Genomic DNA, 19,561 nt, shown 5'->3' on the forward strand with positions numbered 1-19,561 from the left:
AGGAACAACAAAAAGACTGTCACAATATAAGCTTTCAGCCAACAAGGCCAGTGTCGAAAATAGACGACACACACACACACACACACACACACACACACACACACACACACACGCACGCACGCACGCACGATTGCAGCCTCTGGCAGCTGAAGCCACACTCAAGTGTGTGGCTTCAGCTGGCAGAGGCTATAGTCGTTTGTGTGTGTGTGTGTGTGTGTGTGTGTGTGTGTGTGTGTGTGTGTGTGTGTGTGTCCAATTTTTTATGCATAAAATTGGACAGAAATAGAGCGAGACCCATTGGAGATGACACCCAGGTGTCTAAACATGCTTGGGTAAAGAATAAATAAAAAAGGAAAGACACCGTGTTTTGCAGAAGGTGAAGTTTTCAACGCACAATTCGCCCCCCCCCCCCCCCCTCCGCCCCTCCTCCCCACCCTTCCCGATTCATATGCGCCTCATTGCAGTTCAACCATTCAGTTTAAAATGACAGTATAGTACCCTGTTCCCAAGATAGTTCTTGGTCCTTTTTATCAAAGAGAACAGTATGGGTGTCGATCGATAGGCTGAAGTGGGAGACATTGACGGAAGTGGGTGTGGGACAGGTGCTAATAGAGATTGAGGTCTGCAGGGTTGTGGGATTGAAGAACGTATTTTGTGAACAATTACCTTCTACACAATTCAGATTAGCTTGTCTTAAGTGGAGATCTTGATAGCACAGGTCATGAAGCAGCCACTGAAGTCCAGACACTTTTGTGTTCAGTGACATACTCTTGGCTGCAATTTGCTGATGGCAAGCAGCCATTGGTGGTCATGTTCAAGAAAAGGCTATGCAGGAGGGATGGTACTATGTTACTTCAACTGTGACCTTTATTCTTTGAAGTATTTGAATCCACTCACTTTGTAGTATCACAAGTACAAAACTCAGCTACAGAGGTCAGAAGCTGGCAAAGCACTTCATGAATGCCGTATGTTAATAACATGACACTTCAATTCTCATGAGTCACTAGATTACACATGCTATCAATGGAGATATTCAATTAAAAAGGTTAATTCTCTTGAACTACGACACTCATGAATAGAGCATAATTACTGAAGCAGCTCTAAAGGGGACCCTCCATACTGTAAATCACGGATTTTGATGCGCTTCAAATATGTTGTAGAGGCCCTTACCGTGAGTACCAGTCTATTCAGTTTTTTTAGCGATGGTCCATGGTTTTCAAGAAAATCAATTTTGAAGTTGATTGCATGCTTTGTGGCATATATTCTGAGGAAGTCAGCGTAGTGCAGCAGTAAAGGTTCACGCCTACCGCCCTGGAGTTACCTTGTTCGAATCCTGCTAGTGTACTTTCGTTTGTTTGTTTGTTTGTTTCTTTTCTCCTTCAAAATCAACCGAATTTCTCAATTTTATTTCTAGGAATATCAACAAACAGTGTAAGATGTGCGAAATTATAAAGATATGTTCAGTTACTAATTTTGTCTGTTATACAATGATACAAAATCTTATTTTTCATCGTCACATTGTTTGATGTGCCAAAAGAATATTGTGAGTGATACTTATCATAGAAACAACCAAAGCACAAATTTTCGCAGAACCACGCGCATTTTATGAAAGCAAGCGTCTTGCAGGTGCGCAGTTTCTTCATGAGCGATACCGGGAAACAATTCTTTTGCATTGAAAAGGATTTCTCTTTCATCCGCTAATTTTGATGCGAACCATGCGTATCTAATCATGCTTTCAAAATTAGGTGCGCTGAAATGATGTAGAATTAGCGAATGTAATTTTATCGAATCTTCCCTAGAAGCAATCTCTCTATTGTCTTTCATCAGGTCGGGAGCATTCTGAACAATTTTCGTGATTTTCACCTGTCAGTAAAAATGACATTGCAGGGCTGGCAATAATGAGTGCACTTTGGTGGGACCACTTGTAGGGTGCAGGTGCTCACTTCCCTTTCATCAGGGAACAGATGATCGTACGAAACTAACACCCAAGAAGTTCCATGCGACCCGAACTGATGCCAGACATACTGTTAGAGAACACATGTTATGCTGAGACATTTATATCCCTTACTTACACTGCACACTAATAATTTGCAAGTTGTGACTCTTCTTTCAGTTTTTGTTTCATTATTTACAATACATCAAGATTAACTGACACTGGAGTTTTACTGTAGCCAAAGAGAAAAAAAAGTAGAATCATCCCTCAGAAAATACTGTTTTTCCTACAAAAAGGCTCCATTTTTTATGGAATATCGATATTACTGTCATTAAACACCTCTTGGAAATGTCCCAGGTGACCAGTACTTTAAATCAAGCAGCAAATAGATTAAAAGACCAACAATTGATTAAATGTTTTGGATACTGGGAACTTAAATGTAACATGGCTATATATAAACAGGATGTGATGGCTTTTACATAATGCGGAAGTTCTAAAGAGAATATGATTATCTCAAAATACAAAAGAACGCATCTGCTAATAGCTAAAATACACTGTTCTAACATTATGGGAATCAAGTCTGGAGGGACAATGTCAACAGAAATAAGAATGGACACAATTTTTAAATAGTGTTTCATTAATTAGGACAGCATGAAAATAGTGGTGCATGAACAGCATGAGTAGTGCAGCACAAAAAGAAATATCTAATTCACAGTACGGAAACAATATGAAAAGAAACTTGCATACCGCAGAAGAATTGACATCCCTTGGTGATGACACATCTAGGCTTGATTCTTCATCTTGACAAGTGCCATAGGGAACTTCACTTTTCACTTTTGCTGGAAAAAATGAAATAATAAATTTCATGTATTGTCTTATATTTCGTCCACACTAAGAGAATTCACCTAGGAAAAAGAAAAGTAATTTACCATTTGCTAAAATATCTGAATCCGATGTTAAATGAGGAGGGAATGGCCGCTGAACTGAGCTACGATGCTCAGATGAGTTAATCATTCCTGATGAAGCAATGTTTGCTGCCTTTTTTTTCATACGTATGGAATGTTTGGGATACTTGTAATGTGTCTGCGTTGCTGATCCAGAAAGCTCTGGGTCACTTGCATCACTAAAATCTGACGGACTTTCACTTGCAACTGAAAATAAATATTTTAGTTATTACAAGCATTATAACACTTAGTAAAAATTGGCTGCTCAAATTAGTTAGTGCCTAACAGAAAAAATCTAAGAAACGTGAAAAGACACTATTAATGTTCAGCACTACTAATGCAAACAGCTTTATTACAAAATGTTACATGTTTTATTACTAACGGAACCAAAAGAAGAGTTCAACAAGGTTGATGAAAACTTCACATATGTCTCTTCCAACTCGTGCATACAGGCAGCAAGATGATAAAGAATTATGGAAAATCAGAAATACATGATAAGAACGTGTTTCGTGCATCAAATTAAGTTTCTGATTAATATTACTCCACATTCTTGATTCAGATGTAACTTTCGCAATGATGATGACAGGTTGCAGCACAACACCTTGACTGAACTAAATGAGAATAAGTTTCTGAGAATGGAGGCAGTGACTCCAAAACTAAAAGGTCAAGTTACATTAATGTGACAGGCTGTCACAAACCTTTGGCAGCACTGATGTGTAGGAAAAGAGTCAATGACATTCTGGAATGTGCCAACAGGGATGTGGAGCCATGCCAAGTCCAGAGCAATGGCCAGCTGTGCAAGGTTTCTCGGTTGAGGATCCACGGTGCAACAGCCCGATCAGATTCTTGATCCAGTTTAAATCTGGAGAATTTGGTGGCCAGGGAAGTATGGTAAATGCATCAAGGTGCTTTTCATACCACACATGTACGCTGCAAGCTGTGTGACATTTTGCATTAATCTGCTGGCAGATGCCAGTGTGCTGAGGAAAAAACAAACTACGTAGGGGTGGAAATGATCCCCAAGGGTAGATACATACAGGCACTGATCCACTGTTCCTTCCAGAATAGCGAGATCACATAAGGAATGCCACGAAAACCTTCATCAGACCACAATGCTTCCACCTCTGGCCTGGACCCTTCTGATGACTGGTGCAGGGCCACGCCACACACACCAATGCCCATCCGTCCAATAGAGCATAAAATGTGATTTATCTGTAACGGCCAGCTGTCAACAGACAATGGATGTCTGGTTTCAGTATTGGCATGCAAATTTCAGCCTTAGTTGCCATGAACAGCAGCAGGTGCATAAACCAGATGTCTGCTGTGGACGCCCATATACAATAACGTTCGCTGAACGGTCGTTGAGGAGACACTGTTAGCAGTCCCTTGGTTCATCTGGATAGGCAGCTGCCCGACAGTTGTATGTCTATGCAACATCTCCTTAGTTGTTACTCACTCCTTTCATCAATGGACCATGGTGCACCACAGTTGCCTCGGCATCACTTTTGGATAAAGTCATGCATGATGTACTTTAACCACGACAGCACAGGAATAGTTTACAAACATAGCCATTTCAGAAACACTTCCACCCTTGGCCTGAAAGTCAATGATCCACCCTTTCAGAAGTTTCCGCATTACGACAATGACTGCACTGTTTTCTGCGACACGCTTTACATACCCCCCATTGCTACTGCCACCACCTTTCTTCTGTGCTAGTGCTGCCACCTGCTTCAATGTGAGATACTTTTGATAATTTCCACAACGAAACTGTCTCGAAATCTGGCAGAAAACCCACAGAGATTCTGGTCATACATAAAGCACACCAGTGGCAATATGCAATCAATACCTTCACTGCACAATAACAATGGTGAAGTCACTAATGACAGCGCCACTAAAGCAGAGTTATTAAACGTGACTTTCTGAAACTCCTTCACCAAAGAAGATGAAGTAAATATTCGTGAATTCCAATCAGGAACAACTGCCAAGATGAGAAATATACAAACAGATAGCCTCGGTGTTGCAAAGCAGCTTAAATCAGTTAATAAAAGCAAGGCTTCCGGTCCAGATCGTATACCAGTCAGATTCCTCTTAGGGTATGCTGATACAATAGCTCCATATTTAGCAATTATATACAACCGCTCGCTCACAGAAAGATCCGTACCTAAAGACTGGAAAATTGCTCAAGTCACACCAATATCCTAAAAGGAAAGTAGGAGTAATCCATTGAATTACAGGCCCATATCACTAATGTCGATTTGCAGTAGGGTTTTGGAACATATACTGTATTCGAACATTATGAAGTACCTTGACGAAAACAATTTATTGACACATAGTCAGCATGGATTCAGAAAATATTGTTCTTGCGAAACACAACTAGCTCTTTATACTTACGACATAACGAGTGCTATTGACAGGGGATGACAAATTGATTCCATATTTTTAGATTTCCAGAAGGCTTTTGACCGCGTTCCTCACAAGTTTCTTCTAACCAAACTGCGTGGCTATGGAATATCGCCTCAGATGTGCGACTGGATTCCTGATTTCCCATCAGAAAGGTCACAGTTCATAGTAATAGACGGAAAGTCAGCAAGTAAAACCGAAATAATATCCGGCGTTCCCCAAGGAAGTGTTATAGGCCCTCTATTGTTCCTGACCTATATTAACGACATAGGAGACAATCTCAGTAGCTGTCTTAGATTGTTTGCAGATGATGCTGTCATTTACCGTCTTGTAAAGTCATCAGATGACCAAAACAAATTGCAAAATGATTTAGGCAAGATATCTGTATGGTGCGAAAAGTGGCAGTTGACCCTGAATAATGGAAAGTGTGAAGTTATTCACATGAGTACTAAAAGAAATCCTCTAAATTTCAATTACGCGATAAGTCACACAAATCTGAAAGCTGTAAATTCAACTAAATACTTAAGGATTAGAATTACACATACCCTAAATTGGAACGATCACATAGATAATGTTGTGGGTAGAGCCAACCAAAGACTGCGATTCATTCGCAGAACACTTGGAAGGTGCAACAGGTCTACTACAGAGACTGCTTACACCACACTTGTCCGCCCTATTCTGAAGTACTGCTGTGCAGTGTGGGATCCGCATCAGATGGGACTGACGGATGACATCGGAAAAGTACAAAGAAGGACAGCTCGTTTTGTATTATCATGAAGTAGGGGAGATAGTGCCACAGACATGATACGTGAATTGGAGTGGCTATCATTAAAACAAAAATGTTTTTCGTTGCGACGGAATATTCTCATGAAATTTCAATCACCAATTTCCTCCCCCCATTGTGAAAACATTCTGTTGGCACCCACCTATATAGGGAGAAATGATAATCACGATAAAATAAGAGAAATCAGGGCTTGCACAGAAAAATTTAAGTGCTCATTTTTCCCGCATGCCATTCAAGAGTGAAACAGAGAGAGAGAGAGAGAGAGAGAGAGAGAGAGAGAGAGAGAGAGATAGCTTGAAGGTGGTTCATTGAACCCTCTGCCAGGCACTTTACTGTGAATAGCAGAGTAATCACGTAGGTGTAGAAATGCTCCCACAGTGTATGTACATAGGATGGAAGTGTGTGTAGGGAAAGGGACACAATAGTCTAATATGGTACTTTTGACTGTCCAAAAACTGTTTCAACAATGGGTTTACTACACACATTGCCACCTATTATGCTTCAACTGGCGTATTTGATAATATATGGGAGTGCGACGTGAAAGTATTACACACTTGCATGAAAAATTCAAAGGACTTTCCCCAGTTTCTGTTTGGAAAGCTGAGAACCGAACAAGGAGAAACAGCTTAACTTTTGTTTCACTGTGGAGAACTAAAACTATTTTTTTTTATATTAAAAAAATTTTTTTTTTTAATGAGACACTCTATTCAGCTGCATTTATAGTGTTTCTGTCAATTTATGATTGATTTTTAAGCACTAAGGTTTCATGTTCAGCCCCTTTGGCATGAAAATCAATGTTGTATAGCTTGGAATATAGATTTTGTAGCACCAAGAAAGGATGTTGTCCAAAAGCTTAGCTGTCAGTTCAGTCTTGTTTACATGCTCATGTACTGGTTGAAGTGCCGGCCGCGGTGGTCTAGTGGTTCTAGGCGCGCAGTCCGGAACCGCGGGACTGCTACGGTCGCAGGTTCGAATCCTGCCTCGGGCATGGATGTGTGTGATGTCCTTAGGTTAGTTAGGTTTAAGTAGTTCTAAGTTCTAGGGGACTGATGACCACAGAAGTTAAGTCCCATAGTGCTCAGAGCCATTTGAACCATTTGAACTGGTTGAAGTCTAAACTATATGCTAACTGGTTACCTCTAATCCGTCCATTCTGTCAGAATGTGACCACTTCTTATGTTCAACTTCAACATGCAATAACCAGTCACAGATGACAGGTGGCAACTACAACAATACAGGGTATATAAAGCGTGTTATGGAGGACACAGAAAACAGTGCAATCAATGTTGTAATGCAGAAATGGATCAATTTATCTGACTTCCAAAAGGACATGGTCATTAGCTTTTGGGCCAAGGATGGAAGCACTTCCAAAATGGATAAGTTTGTAAACTGTTTGCATGCTGCTGTTGTTACCGTGCATGGCACAATCCAAAATCAGTGATGATGTGACTGTGGTGGAGCACAGGCCATAGGTAACAAAAGTGAATATTGGCCATGGAGATGTGTATGAGTAGCTGACCACATAGATGAACCAACGGGCTACCAACAGTGTCTCCTCAACAACTGTTCAGTGAATGTTGCTGTGTATGGGCCTTCACAGAAGACACCTGGTTTATGCACCCATGACTGGCTGCTGTTCATCGGCGATGAAGGCTGGAATCTGCATGGCAATACCACAACTGGACATCCACAGAGCAGCAGCAGATGGTCTGTTTGGATGAATCACTTTTTGTGCTTCATTGGACAGATGGCCGTTGGCCCGTATGGCATGAAACGTCTGAAAGCAAACACTGCAACAATCATCAGAAGGGTATAGGCCACAAAAGGGATGTTATAATCTGGGGAATGTTTTCATGGTATTCCCAGGGTTATCTCATCATTCTGAAAGGCACAATGGTTCAGCACAAGTGTATCCATTTATCCATTGAGACCATATTTGAGCTTTTGGCACGTGATCACATTGATGTGGCTGGACAGTGTACCGTAAATACAATACTGAAGTATATTGGGTGGAATACAAACAATGGACCGGTCAGCATATAGTTTAGACTTTAACAAGTACATTAGCGCGAGCGTGTGTGGGCGCGCGTGCATTCGTGTGGGGTCATGCATACATGCATCCTAGTACCCCAGCTCATTACAGGATTAGTCTGAACAAAGTTTTCATTCTTTTTAGTGTGCCTATCAACGACTCAACACTTTACTACTCACTGAATGTTCTCCTTAACTCCTAAATGATGTATTATATAATATTTTTGTGGATGGATTGATCACATTTCAATCTTTCACCTATTGGGTGTAGATACCACAGGACATGACCATCATTGTGTCCATAACTAAAAACTAATTTAGAGTCTCCTGTTCATGTGCACACTCATAATTACCAACTTTCCAACGTCTTTAAAAGTTTTTTATTTACATGTCAAGTTCCGCGAGACCAAATTAAGGAGCAAATCTCCAAGGTCATGGAACATGTCAGTACATGAAATTACTACATAAAGGTAATAATACAAAAATAAATGTTTATGAACCCAAAAAAGTCAGTCCATACATTTAAGTAAACACAGTCACCAATACAATAAGAATCAGCTTAATTTTTCAAGAAACTCCTCGACAGAATAGAAGGAGTGACCCATGAGGAAACTCTTCAGTTTCAATTTGAAAGCATGTGGCTTACTGCTAAGATTTCTGAATTCGAGTGGTAGCTTATTGAAAATTGATGCAGCAGTATGCTGCACACCTTTCTGCACAAGAATTAAGGAAGTCCGATCCAAATGTAGGTTTGATTTCTGCCAAGTATTAACCGAGTGAAAGCTACTTATTCTTGGGAATAAGCTAATATTCTTAACAATAAATGACAGTAAGGAATATATATATTGAGAGGCCAATGTCAAAATACCCACATTCGTGAACAGGGGTCGACAAGAGGTTCATGAACTTACACCACTTATTGCCTGAACCACCCGTTTCTGAGCCAAAAATATCCTTTTAGAATGGGAAGAGTTACCCCAAAACATAATATCATATGACATAAGCGAATGAAAATAAGCAAAGTAGACTAATTTTCATGTCAAACAATCATTCACTTCAGATACCGTTCGAATAGTAAAAATGGCAGTATTGTCTTTTTTGAACAAGATCCTGAATGTGGGCTTTCCATGACAGCTTACTATCTATCTGAACACCTAGAAATTTGAACTGTTCAGTTTCACTAATCATATGCTCATTCTGTGAAATTAAGACAAAGTTTTGTTGAATTGTGTGTGTTGTTGTTGTTGTGGTCTTCAGTCCTGAGACTGGTTTGATGCAGCTCTCCATGCTACTCTATCCTGTGCAAGCTTCTTCATTTCCCAGTACTTGTGTGTGTTAGAAACTGTAAAAACTGAGTCTTACTGTGATTTAGCGTTAGTTTATTTTCTACAAGCCATGAACTTAGGTCATGTACTGCACTATTTGAAACTGCGCCAATGTTGCACACAACATCCTTCACTACTAAGCTAGTGTCATCAGCAAATAGAAATATTTTAGAGTTAACCGTAATACTAGAGGGCATATCATTAAGTTAAATAAGGAACAGGAGTGGCCCCAACACTGATCCCTGGGGCACCCCCCACTTGACAGTACCCCACACAGACCCCACATCACATCCGTTATCAAAACTGTGAATAATGACCTTTTGCTGCCTGTTGCGAAAGTAAGAGGTGAACCAATTGTGAGCTACTCCCCGTATTCCATAATGGTCCAACTTATGGAGCAATATTTTGTGATTGACACAATCAAATGCCTTAGTTAAATCAAAAAATAAGCCTAGTGCTTGAAATCTTTTTTTTAACCCATCCAGTACCTCACAGAGAAAAATAGAATATAGCATTTTCAGTTGTTAAACGATTTCTACAGCAGAACTGAACATTTGATAGCAAATTGTGTGGTATAAAATGATCAATTATCCTCACATACACAGCCTTTTCAGTAACTATAGCAAACACTGATGGCGTAGAAACAGGTCCAAAATTTTCTACATTCTCCCTTTCTATAAAGCGGCCTTAGTACTGAGTACTTTTAATCCTTCAGGAAACTGGCCATTCCTAAAGGAAAAATTACATATATGGCTATGTACAGGGCTAACATGTGCAGCACAGTACTTCAATATTCTGCTAGGCAATCCATCATATCTATGAGAGTCCTTAGTCTTCGATGATTTAATTATTAACTCTATCTCCCTCTTGTTTGTATCACAGAGGAGTATTTCAGACATCGATCTCGGAAAGGCATTTGTCAAGAAAGTTATGAGATTCCCTGTAGAAACTAAATTTTTATTTAATTCACCAGCAATGCTCAGAAAATGATTGTTAAATACTGTACATATATCTAATTTATCAGTAACAGAAATATTTTTACTGCAAACTGACTTTATATAGTCAACCTTGTGCTGCTGACCAGACACTTCCTTCACAACTGACCATATGGTTTTAGTTTTATACTGTGAATTAGCTATTCTATTTGCATACCACATACTCTTTGCCTTCCTAATAACAACTTTAAGCACCTTCCAATACTGTTTGTAATGGGCTACTTTAGCTTGATTGTGACTACTTCTAACATTTTGATATAATTCCTGCTTTGTTCTAAAAGATATCCTTATCCCACTAGTCAGCCACCCGGGCTGTCTAGTACTGCTAGTACCCCATTTAGAACGCTCTAATGGAAAGCAACTCTCAAAGAGCATGAGAAATATTTTAAGGAAAGCATTGTACTTATAATCTATGTTATCGGCACTATAAACATCCTGCCACTCTTGTTCCTTGACAAGATTTAAAATACTCTCTATTGCTGTCTGATTAACTTTCCTACATAGTTTGTAACTATATGTGACATTTGTTTGAGTACAAAAGCCTTTAAGTGTTAAAATTTGTGCATCAGGGTCTGAAAGGCCATTCATGCTTTTACTAACAGAATGCCCATCTAGTAATGAAGAATGAATAAAAATACTGTCTATGGCTGTGCTACTGTTTCCTTGCACCCTAGTTGGAAAAAAACGCAGTCTGAATCAGATCATATGAATTTAGCAGATCTACCAACATCCTTTTTCTTGCACCATCACATACAAAATTTATATTGAAGTCACCACATATAACTAATTTCTGGTACTTCCTACAATGTGAATCAAGAACCCCCTCTAGCTTGAGCAGAAATGCTCTAAAGTCAGAGTTAGGGGACCTATGAACAACAACAATTGGAAGTTTAGTTTCACTAAATTCAACTGCCCCTGCACGATTTTCAAAAATCTGTTCAGTGCAGTGTCGTGATACGTCTATAAACTCAAAAGGAATACTGCTTTTTACGTACATAGCCACTCCCCCAGTCCACAAGGAACTCCTTGAAAAACAGCCAGCTAATCTGTATCCTGGTAAAGTGGTGTTCTGATATACCAATAATTTCAGAGTCAACATCTATAAGCCGTTCACTAACTTTATCTCTAATGCCTCTTATATTTTGATGAAATATGCTAATTCCTTCTCTACTTGGAAACATTACATCCTCGGAAGGTGAGCCCTTAGTTAGAGGGACTTCCTTTAAGCACACATGTAGTCTAATGTTCTTTCATCCTTTACCACTCTTTCTATACGAGAATACTCCCATGATCAGCAGTTCCTACTAAAAGAACATTCTGTAGCTTATGGTGTTGGAGGAAGTGTGACACAAAGTAAAAAACAAAAAAGATGACAATGTAGCTTTTATCAGAGTAGTCTTTTCAGTACCAACTTCCACTTTTAATATTATTACTGCTTCACTTCTCAGAGTCCATGAGAAGTAACAAAAGCCAGTTATGTGTGATCTTTTATTTGCAAGCACAGCCATGCCCAGCCCCAGCAAATCCTTAATGTGAGTAAATAGAGCAGACAATGTTTCCCATGATTTATGTTACAAAGTTTTTTCTCTGGTATAGTCTAATAAAAATATAACTCATCCTACTAAACCAACAGAGAAGAATGTACACACACTACATTAGCTGGATTACATATTTATTATTGAATGTACTGTATTATGTTCACATATTAATTTACACCAGTCTGCATCACAGCACAGGTCCAAAAGGAAACTACAGGTGGAACAACAGGGAAAAAGTCTACTTGTTACACAGATGCAGAATGGTAACTATGTAGATTTTTTTTATGCCACGGTGCCTCCATCTGGCAAAATGAGGAGGAAAGGGCTGTTGTATATGAACTTCTCAACATGTTAGGAGGAAATTTATCTAGGCCCAAAATAGATTTAAGAGACTGCGTGATCAAAAGTATCTGGACACTGCCAAAAACATACTTTTTTCATATTAGGTACATTGCGCTGCCACCTATTGCCAGGTACTCCATATTAGCAACCTCAGTAGTCATTATACACTGTGAGAGAGTAGAATGGGGCACTCCGCAGAACTTGTGGACTTCGAATATGGTCAGGTGATTGGGTGTCACTTGTGTCATACCTCTGTATGCAAGATTTCCAAACTCCTAAACATCCCTAAGTCCACTGTTTCCGATGTGATAGTGAAGTGGAAACATGAAGGGACATATACAGCACCAAAGTGTGTAGGCCGACCTCGTCTGTTGACTGACAGAGACCGCCGACAGTTAAAGAGGGTCGTAATGTGTAATAGGCAGACATCTATCCCGACCTTCACACAAGAATTTCAAACTGCATCAGGATCCACTGAAAGTACTATGACAGGTGAGAAAACTTGGATTTCATGGCCGAGCTGCTGCTCATAAGCCACAAATCATGCCCATAAATGCCAATCGATGCCTTGTTAGTGTAAGGAGCATAAACATTAGATGATTGAACAGTGGAAAAATGTTGTGTGGAGTGATGAATCGTGGTACACAATGTGGGGTCTGATGGCAGCGTGTGGTTATGGCAAATGCACGGTGAACGTCATCTGCCAGTGTGTGTAGTGCCAACAGCAAAATTCAGAGGCAGTGGTGTTATGGTGTGGTTATGTTTTTCATGGAGGGAGCTCACACCCCTTGTTGTTTTGCGTGGCACTATCACAGCACAGGCCTATATTGATGGTTTAAGCACCTTCTTGCTTCCCACTGTTGAAGAGCAATTTGGAGATGGTGATTGCATCTCTCAACACGATCAAGCACTTGTTCATAATGCACGGCCTGTGGCGGAGTGGTTACATGACAATAACATCCATGTAATGGACTGGCCTGCACAGAGGCCTGACCTGAATCCTATAGAACACCTTTGGGATGTTTTGGAATGCCGACTAGGTGCTAGGACACACCAACCGACATCAATACCTGTCATCAGTGCAGCACTCCATGAAGAATTGGCTGCCATTCTACCAGAAACCTTCCAGCACCTGATTGAATGTATGCCTGCGAGAGTGGAAGCTGACATCAAGGCTAAGGGTGGGCCAATACCACATTGAATTCGAGCGTTACCGATGGAGGGTGCCACAAACTTGTAAGTCATTTTCAGCCAGATGTCCAGATACCTTTGATCATGTAGTGTAGGACACGACAAAGTGAAAAGCAACAAGCAATGTCAGAAACAGATGAGCCTTGAAAACTTGAGAGACCAGAGGTTAGCAACTTATGAGAAGTGTAAAAAAAGAAAACTACAACCTGGTACCTGAAAGAACAAAGAAACTGAGATGGACAGATAAGAGGGAAGCGAACAGTTACGGAGAAGAACAAAACCATGGAAAGACCGGATCAATAGCTGTACAACTGAAAAAAAATAACAATGGCCTGAGCTATTTTTGCACATGGGTGTCAAAATCCATATACATATATATGTATGGATTTACATACAGTATGTATGCATGTATGTATGTATGTATGTATGTTCCACACCTCCTCCTAAACTGAAGTTGATACACATATCATTTACTGTATGGAAAGAACTGCTGTGAGAGTAAGAACCACCTACCTCTCAAAGGGGTGGTGGTGAAAAAGAAGCATAGTTCATGACACACAAATAGCCACACTATAATTATCCAGTATTTGAGCATGAGAGCATGTAGTGACTTGCAATGAACTATACATATAAATTCAAATCTTTACGTGACCTTTACTCGCTGAAACCATCCACAAAATGATGAAAGTGAATAAGTTTATAGCTTACTACATTTTTGCTGTTTATGCAGCAAAACTTTCACATTAGGCACTAATTTTTATTTATTTCTTCTTTACTACTATCTCTATTTGCAACACATTTTGCAGACAGTAATTCACATATACCACTGAATGTACCTGCAAAAATACATCATTGTGCAAGACATATTTTACGAGATATGACATCATAAACATTGAGCAGCATGGAACTGAAACTGCAGGGTGACATTCACTAGATATACAGGTGAAATATGTGTACATATATGGCTGAAGTATGTTAAATATATGTGACATGTAAAGCTGGCAGTTAAGATGCTCCTTCTAAGCCATTAGATCTATTTCAACTGAACTTGGCACACATTACTATCTGGAAAGGAACACTGTGTGGGTGAGAACCACCTACTTCCTATTGGTGTGGGGTGATGGATAGGAACTCATCAGCCCCTCCAGCCTACATGCATCAAGCCAGGAAGAGCCTTCAGAGAGGAAGGACACAGGAGACAACTCCTGATGAACCTGATTCTAACCAAGAATCACTAAAACCAAGAGACAGAAGCAAGCAGCAGTGAGAGTGGAGCAAAAGGGTGAAGGTAAGTGGGTTGCTCTGCCCACAAAGCATCTGGAGGCCCACAGGATGTGTTATGCAATGGGAGAAGCAACCTCTGCATCCAACCGGGGTTTCCTCACCCTCTACCACCACAAGAAAACTGTAAACATGGACAGGTTGATAAAATTTAAGGAAAGAGAACAGCCATAAGGAGACAGAAAGCCAATTACCAATGTGAAACAATAAGAAGAATTAAAAAGGTGGGAAGGCAAGAGCCATACTGGACCACCGTGCAAGGGCAACTATACACTCCCTGGATCGAAGCAGGCAACAAGGCACTCCTCCAACTCCTCAAACACCTGATGAGGCCAATGTGCCCTATCCCACAGAGAGGAGTAGAAACCACCACCATGGGTAAAACATAATATCAGATCAGCTGCTTTGGCATTGTCCACTAGCACCAGAGGCAACGAGTCAGCAAGTTTAAGGCTTCACCATAAGCAGACCAAATTGGGCAGTCCAGTAGCACGTGGGCCACCATCAGATGGGCACCACACGGGCAATGGGATGGATCCTCATGTTGTAGGATGTGACCATAGGTTAGCCAAGTGTAGCTAATGTGAAGCTGACAGAGAATGGTAGATTTCCTACATAAAGCATGAAGGGAAGACTACCAGATTGCAGAGGTCCCTTTTATTGCTTGCAGTTTGTTCAGGGAAACCAGGGCACACCAATCCATGTTCCAAGCGTCCAACAATTGATGGCACAGAGAAGACCAGAGGTCCAGTACCTGTAGCCCCATCTCCAAAGACTTCATCCTGGTAGCCATTTTGGCCAACAAGTCAGCATCTTCAGTCCCTGGGATCCCCATGTTACTTGAGGTCCAGGAAAACATGACTGACCATCCAATTTGATGGAAGTCAGCAAGATCATCAATAGTCACAACTAGTGGGTGTAGAGAGTAGCACTGGTCGATAGCCTGAAGACTACTCAGCAAGTAACTGCTCATTAAAAATGTCTCGATGGTACAAGAATAAACATGACTGAGGGGTTGAGCAATGGCCACTAATTCTGCAGTGAATACACTGCATCCGACCATTCAGCAGTGAGTGTAGTTCACTGCATTTTGCTTGACCGTAAGCAAGACTGGTTTGTCTGTCAACTGTAGAGCCATCAGTGTATACCACTTCTGAACTCATTAATGCATCAAGGACAACCAGGAACAGGTAGTGAAAAATTATGGGGTCAACAGGCTTTCTGGGACCATACACAACTGCTCCCTGACAGGAGGCAATTTGGGAGGGATTGGAGTTCGGAGCAGAACACTGTATGCTAACTATGATCATGGAACCAGTCCTCAGCTGCTGTTGTGAAAGGTTGATCTCCCTACCAGGAAAAAGAAGATGGTGAGGCCACGTCAACTTGGCATCAAAGACCAATCTCAGACAGTGATATGACTCCACCACATTGAGCAACTGCTTGTTGAGGTAGAATTCTGGTTGCAGGTGGACAGTATGACAGTAACAGAAGCGCATGACACATGTCTTGGCAGCTGAAAATTGACAGCCATGGTGAGAGCCAAGGACTGTGCCTTTAGTACCGCACCCAGCAGTTGGTGTTCAGCGACACCCACAGTTGAGAGCTGAGGAGCAATAGCAGATGCAAACATTGTCAGCATACAGGGAGGGTGAGATCGTAGGCCTGACAGCTGCAGCTATATTATTGACAGCCACTAGAAGAAGGGGCACACTAAACACAGAGAACTGTGGGATCCCATTCTCCTGTACACGGGGATACCGTGGGAAGCACGAACTTGAACCCGGAAAGTACAGAGTGACAAGAAGTTCCAGACAAAAATTGGGAGTGGGCTCTGGACACCCCTTTCACGTAGGGCGATGAGGATGTAATGATGTCATGTGGTGTCATAAGCCTTTTGCAAGTCAAAGAAGACAGCAATAATGTGTTGATGTGAGCAAAAGGTGACTGAGTAGCATATTCCAGGAGGCCCAAATTGTCAGTAGTAGAATGGCCTTGGCAAAAACCATCCTGAGTAGCAACCAACTCAAGGTACCAACACAGTGCCAGCTCACTATATGTTTGAGCAATTTGCAGAGAACATTAGTAAGACAAACTGTAATTGGGTGATAACTATCCATTTCAAAGGGTTGTTTATCTGGTTTCAGCACTGGAACAATCACATTTGCCTGCTGCTGAGATGGTAATTCACACAGATACAGTTGAAAATGGCAAGGATGTGATATTGGCACGACACTGACTGGCGTTTGAGAATTTGATTGTGAATGTGGTTTGCTCCTGGAGCCATGTCAGGGCAAAGGGCTAGGGCACTGGGAAATTCCCACTCACTGAATGGAGCATTATATGGCTCTTGACGGCGTGTAGTGAAAGGTAGGTCAATTCACTTCACATGCTGTTTGGAGATACAAAATGCAGACTGGTAGTTCTCAGATGCAGAAGCTTAAGTGTAATGCAGAGCAAAGTGTTCAGCAACACAGTCTGGATCCGTGCAGGCAACACACCAGTCAGGGCAACACAAGGTACACCTGAGGGCAACTGGTGTCTACAGACCTATCAAACCTTTACCCAAACCTGCAAAGCAGGGGTATGCAGTTCAATGATAGTAACATACCATTCCCTGCATTCTTGTTTCTGTCATTTTATTAGGTGGTGGACCTGAGCATGGAGCCATTTAAAGCCAATGAGGTGCTCCATCGATGGATGTCACTTATGGCATTGGACAGCACACCTGTGATCTCTAATGGACACGGTGATTTCTGAAATCCACCAGTTACTGTCTTCCAAAGGGGGGAACTCAAGGAATAATGGATTACTATGCTTGCTGACGATGGAATGGCTGCGGTTGTGCTCTGTACAGCCAGATCGATATCTTCATGTTGTGGGGTGCTAAGGGTGACGGCAGAGGCAAAGACATCCCAGACAGCATTATTGAGAGCCGACCTGGGTGGACACCTAGGCGAGTGATGTTAAGGGATGGACACGATGACTGTCACACATGTCATCATGGCCTCTCCAAAGGACAGAGGGGAGAAGACCATGGAAATATCAATTACAGAATAAGATACATATGCCACACTGAAGTGTGTGGGGCACTGGTATTCAAGAGACAAAGATCGAGATTTGCAGCCAGTGGTCACAGTTCCACCCCACAAAGGGTTGTGGGCATCGACATCACCTAAAATGAGGATGGGTGGGGGAGCTGAGAAATCAATGCAGACAATGCAGTCTGAGACACTTCCCCATTGGGAGGGAGATGCGGATTACAGACGGTTAAATCCAACGTCATATTGAGTGGCACGTGTTCACTGTAGAGTGTGTCCAGAACTCACAAGCAAACTTTGTCTGACATTCTATCATAGCTCAATTCTTCAAATAGCACCGATAGCTGTAGAGTGTAGGGGGTTTGCAATTCGGGTAACCAAGTTTCCTGTGGGGTAATGCAAAAAGCAGGGGAACTGCATAAGAGATGTAGTAGTTGAGCCAGTTCTACTGGAGAATCACACTATTGGCATCCTGTGGGGGCATGAAGAGGCCAAGGAGAGAAATTGTGCCCCAGGGTCACTTGCTGCTACCTGTTGCAACGATACAGCATCAATACATATCAGTTCTGATGTTCGTTGTGTGGAGTCATTCAATGCCACAGGGGCCACCAGGAACTCTGCTTAGAGTACAGAGTTGGAACATGCAGGTTCTGGTGGTATGGGGGCCACTGGTACCTCCTTTGTCTTCAAGGTCTTCCTTTTGTCACTCATTTCCATGATGATTTCACTGTTTGCAAGGACTTGTCTACTGTAGTTTCAGGGACAGAAGACAAATGAGAAGCCCTATGGCCAGCAACCTGTGGCTCCTTCAGCCACTCGCTGGTATCCTGTTGCAGATCAGCAGAATTCTGGGAGAGGAGTGTCCCAAGAGACTCCTCTTTGGTGAGAAAGACTAGAAGAGGGTGTTGCTTGCCCAGCTGTGGGTTGGGGATCAATGGCCCCAGTGGGTGGGGAGTCAATGCCCTCAAAGTGGATGTGGGGTAAACAGAAGGTGGAGGGACCCCAACCACTAGGGCAGTGGGTGTAGTTGAGCAGCCCCGAGGATCCAATATAGAAGGCATGAAGGGCGAGGGTACTGTCACTAGAGAGGGTGACATCTTCGTAGCCGTAGTAAATGTCATTGTCACTTGTATAGGATGCAAAAATTCATATTTCTTCTTGGTCTACTGATAAATGAGTTGGTCCAGAGTCTTTTATTCTTGGATTTTGCTTTCTCTTTGGAAGGTGCTGCAGTCCAGTGAGCTTGTCGACTGGCACTCCCCGCAGTTGAGACAGATGGGTAGGTGAGGCACAATGAGTGCTCACATGCAACTGACATCCACAATCCCTACAGATGAGGTTGGCATTGCGACATGAAGACATGTGCCCAAATGTCATGCATTTAAAGCATCACATGGCATAGGGCATACAACGTTTCACACCACATCGATATACCATCACCTTGACCTATTCAGGCACTGAATCACCTTCAAAGGCCAAGATGATGGCTCCAGTATTAACTCTACTGTCCTTTGGTCCCCACTGGACACAACGAACAAAATGCACACCCCACTCCAAATTGGCACATAACTCATAATCGGTCTGCAAAATGAGGTCAAGCTGGAAGGTGATAATGTGTATGATATTAAAAGTGTTATGTCACTTAGCCTGTCACAGGTGAGCAACATCTGCAATTGAGCAGGGGATGCTGTTTTAACTGGGACTGAATTTCTTTTCATTTTTGGAATTGCTGCTACTTCCCGAAACATGTCCTCAT

General features: G+C 41.7%; 1 protein-coding gene across 4 annotated transcripts in view; it reads right to left on the reverse strand.

Moving 5' to 3' along the window:
- The window catches only part of LOC124554685 (rho GTPase-activating protein 190), a 278,320-nt gene that overhangs the window by 54,805 nt on the left and 203,954 nt on the right, over positions 1–19,561 (reverse strand). For all 4 annotated transcript variants that reach the window (XM_047128306.1, XM_047128305.1, XM_047128304.1 and 1 more), the window contains 2 exons: positions 2,863–3,084; positions 2,681–2,772 (listed from right to left, as the gene is read on the reverse strand). In XM_047128306.1, the coding sequence (XP_046984262.1) occupies positions 2,681–2,772; positions 2,863–3,084 (314 nt within the window). The remainder of the gene's footprint in view (positions 1–2,680; positions 2,773–2,862; positions 3,085–19,561) is intronic.

The sequence above is a fragment of the Schistocerca americana genome, chromosome X (genome assembly GCF_021461395.2).
Source record: "Schistocerca americana isolate TAMUIC-IGC-003095 chromosome X, iqSchAmer2.1, whole genome shotgun sequence".
Classification (NCBI taxonomy): Eukaryota; Metazoa; Arthropoda; class Insecta; order Orthoptera; family Acrididae; genus Schistocerca; species Schistocerca americana.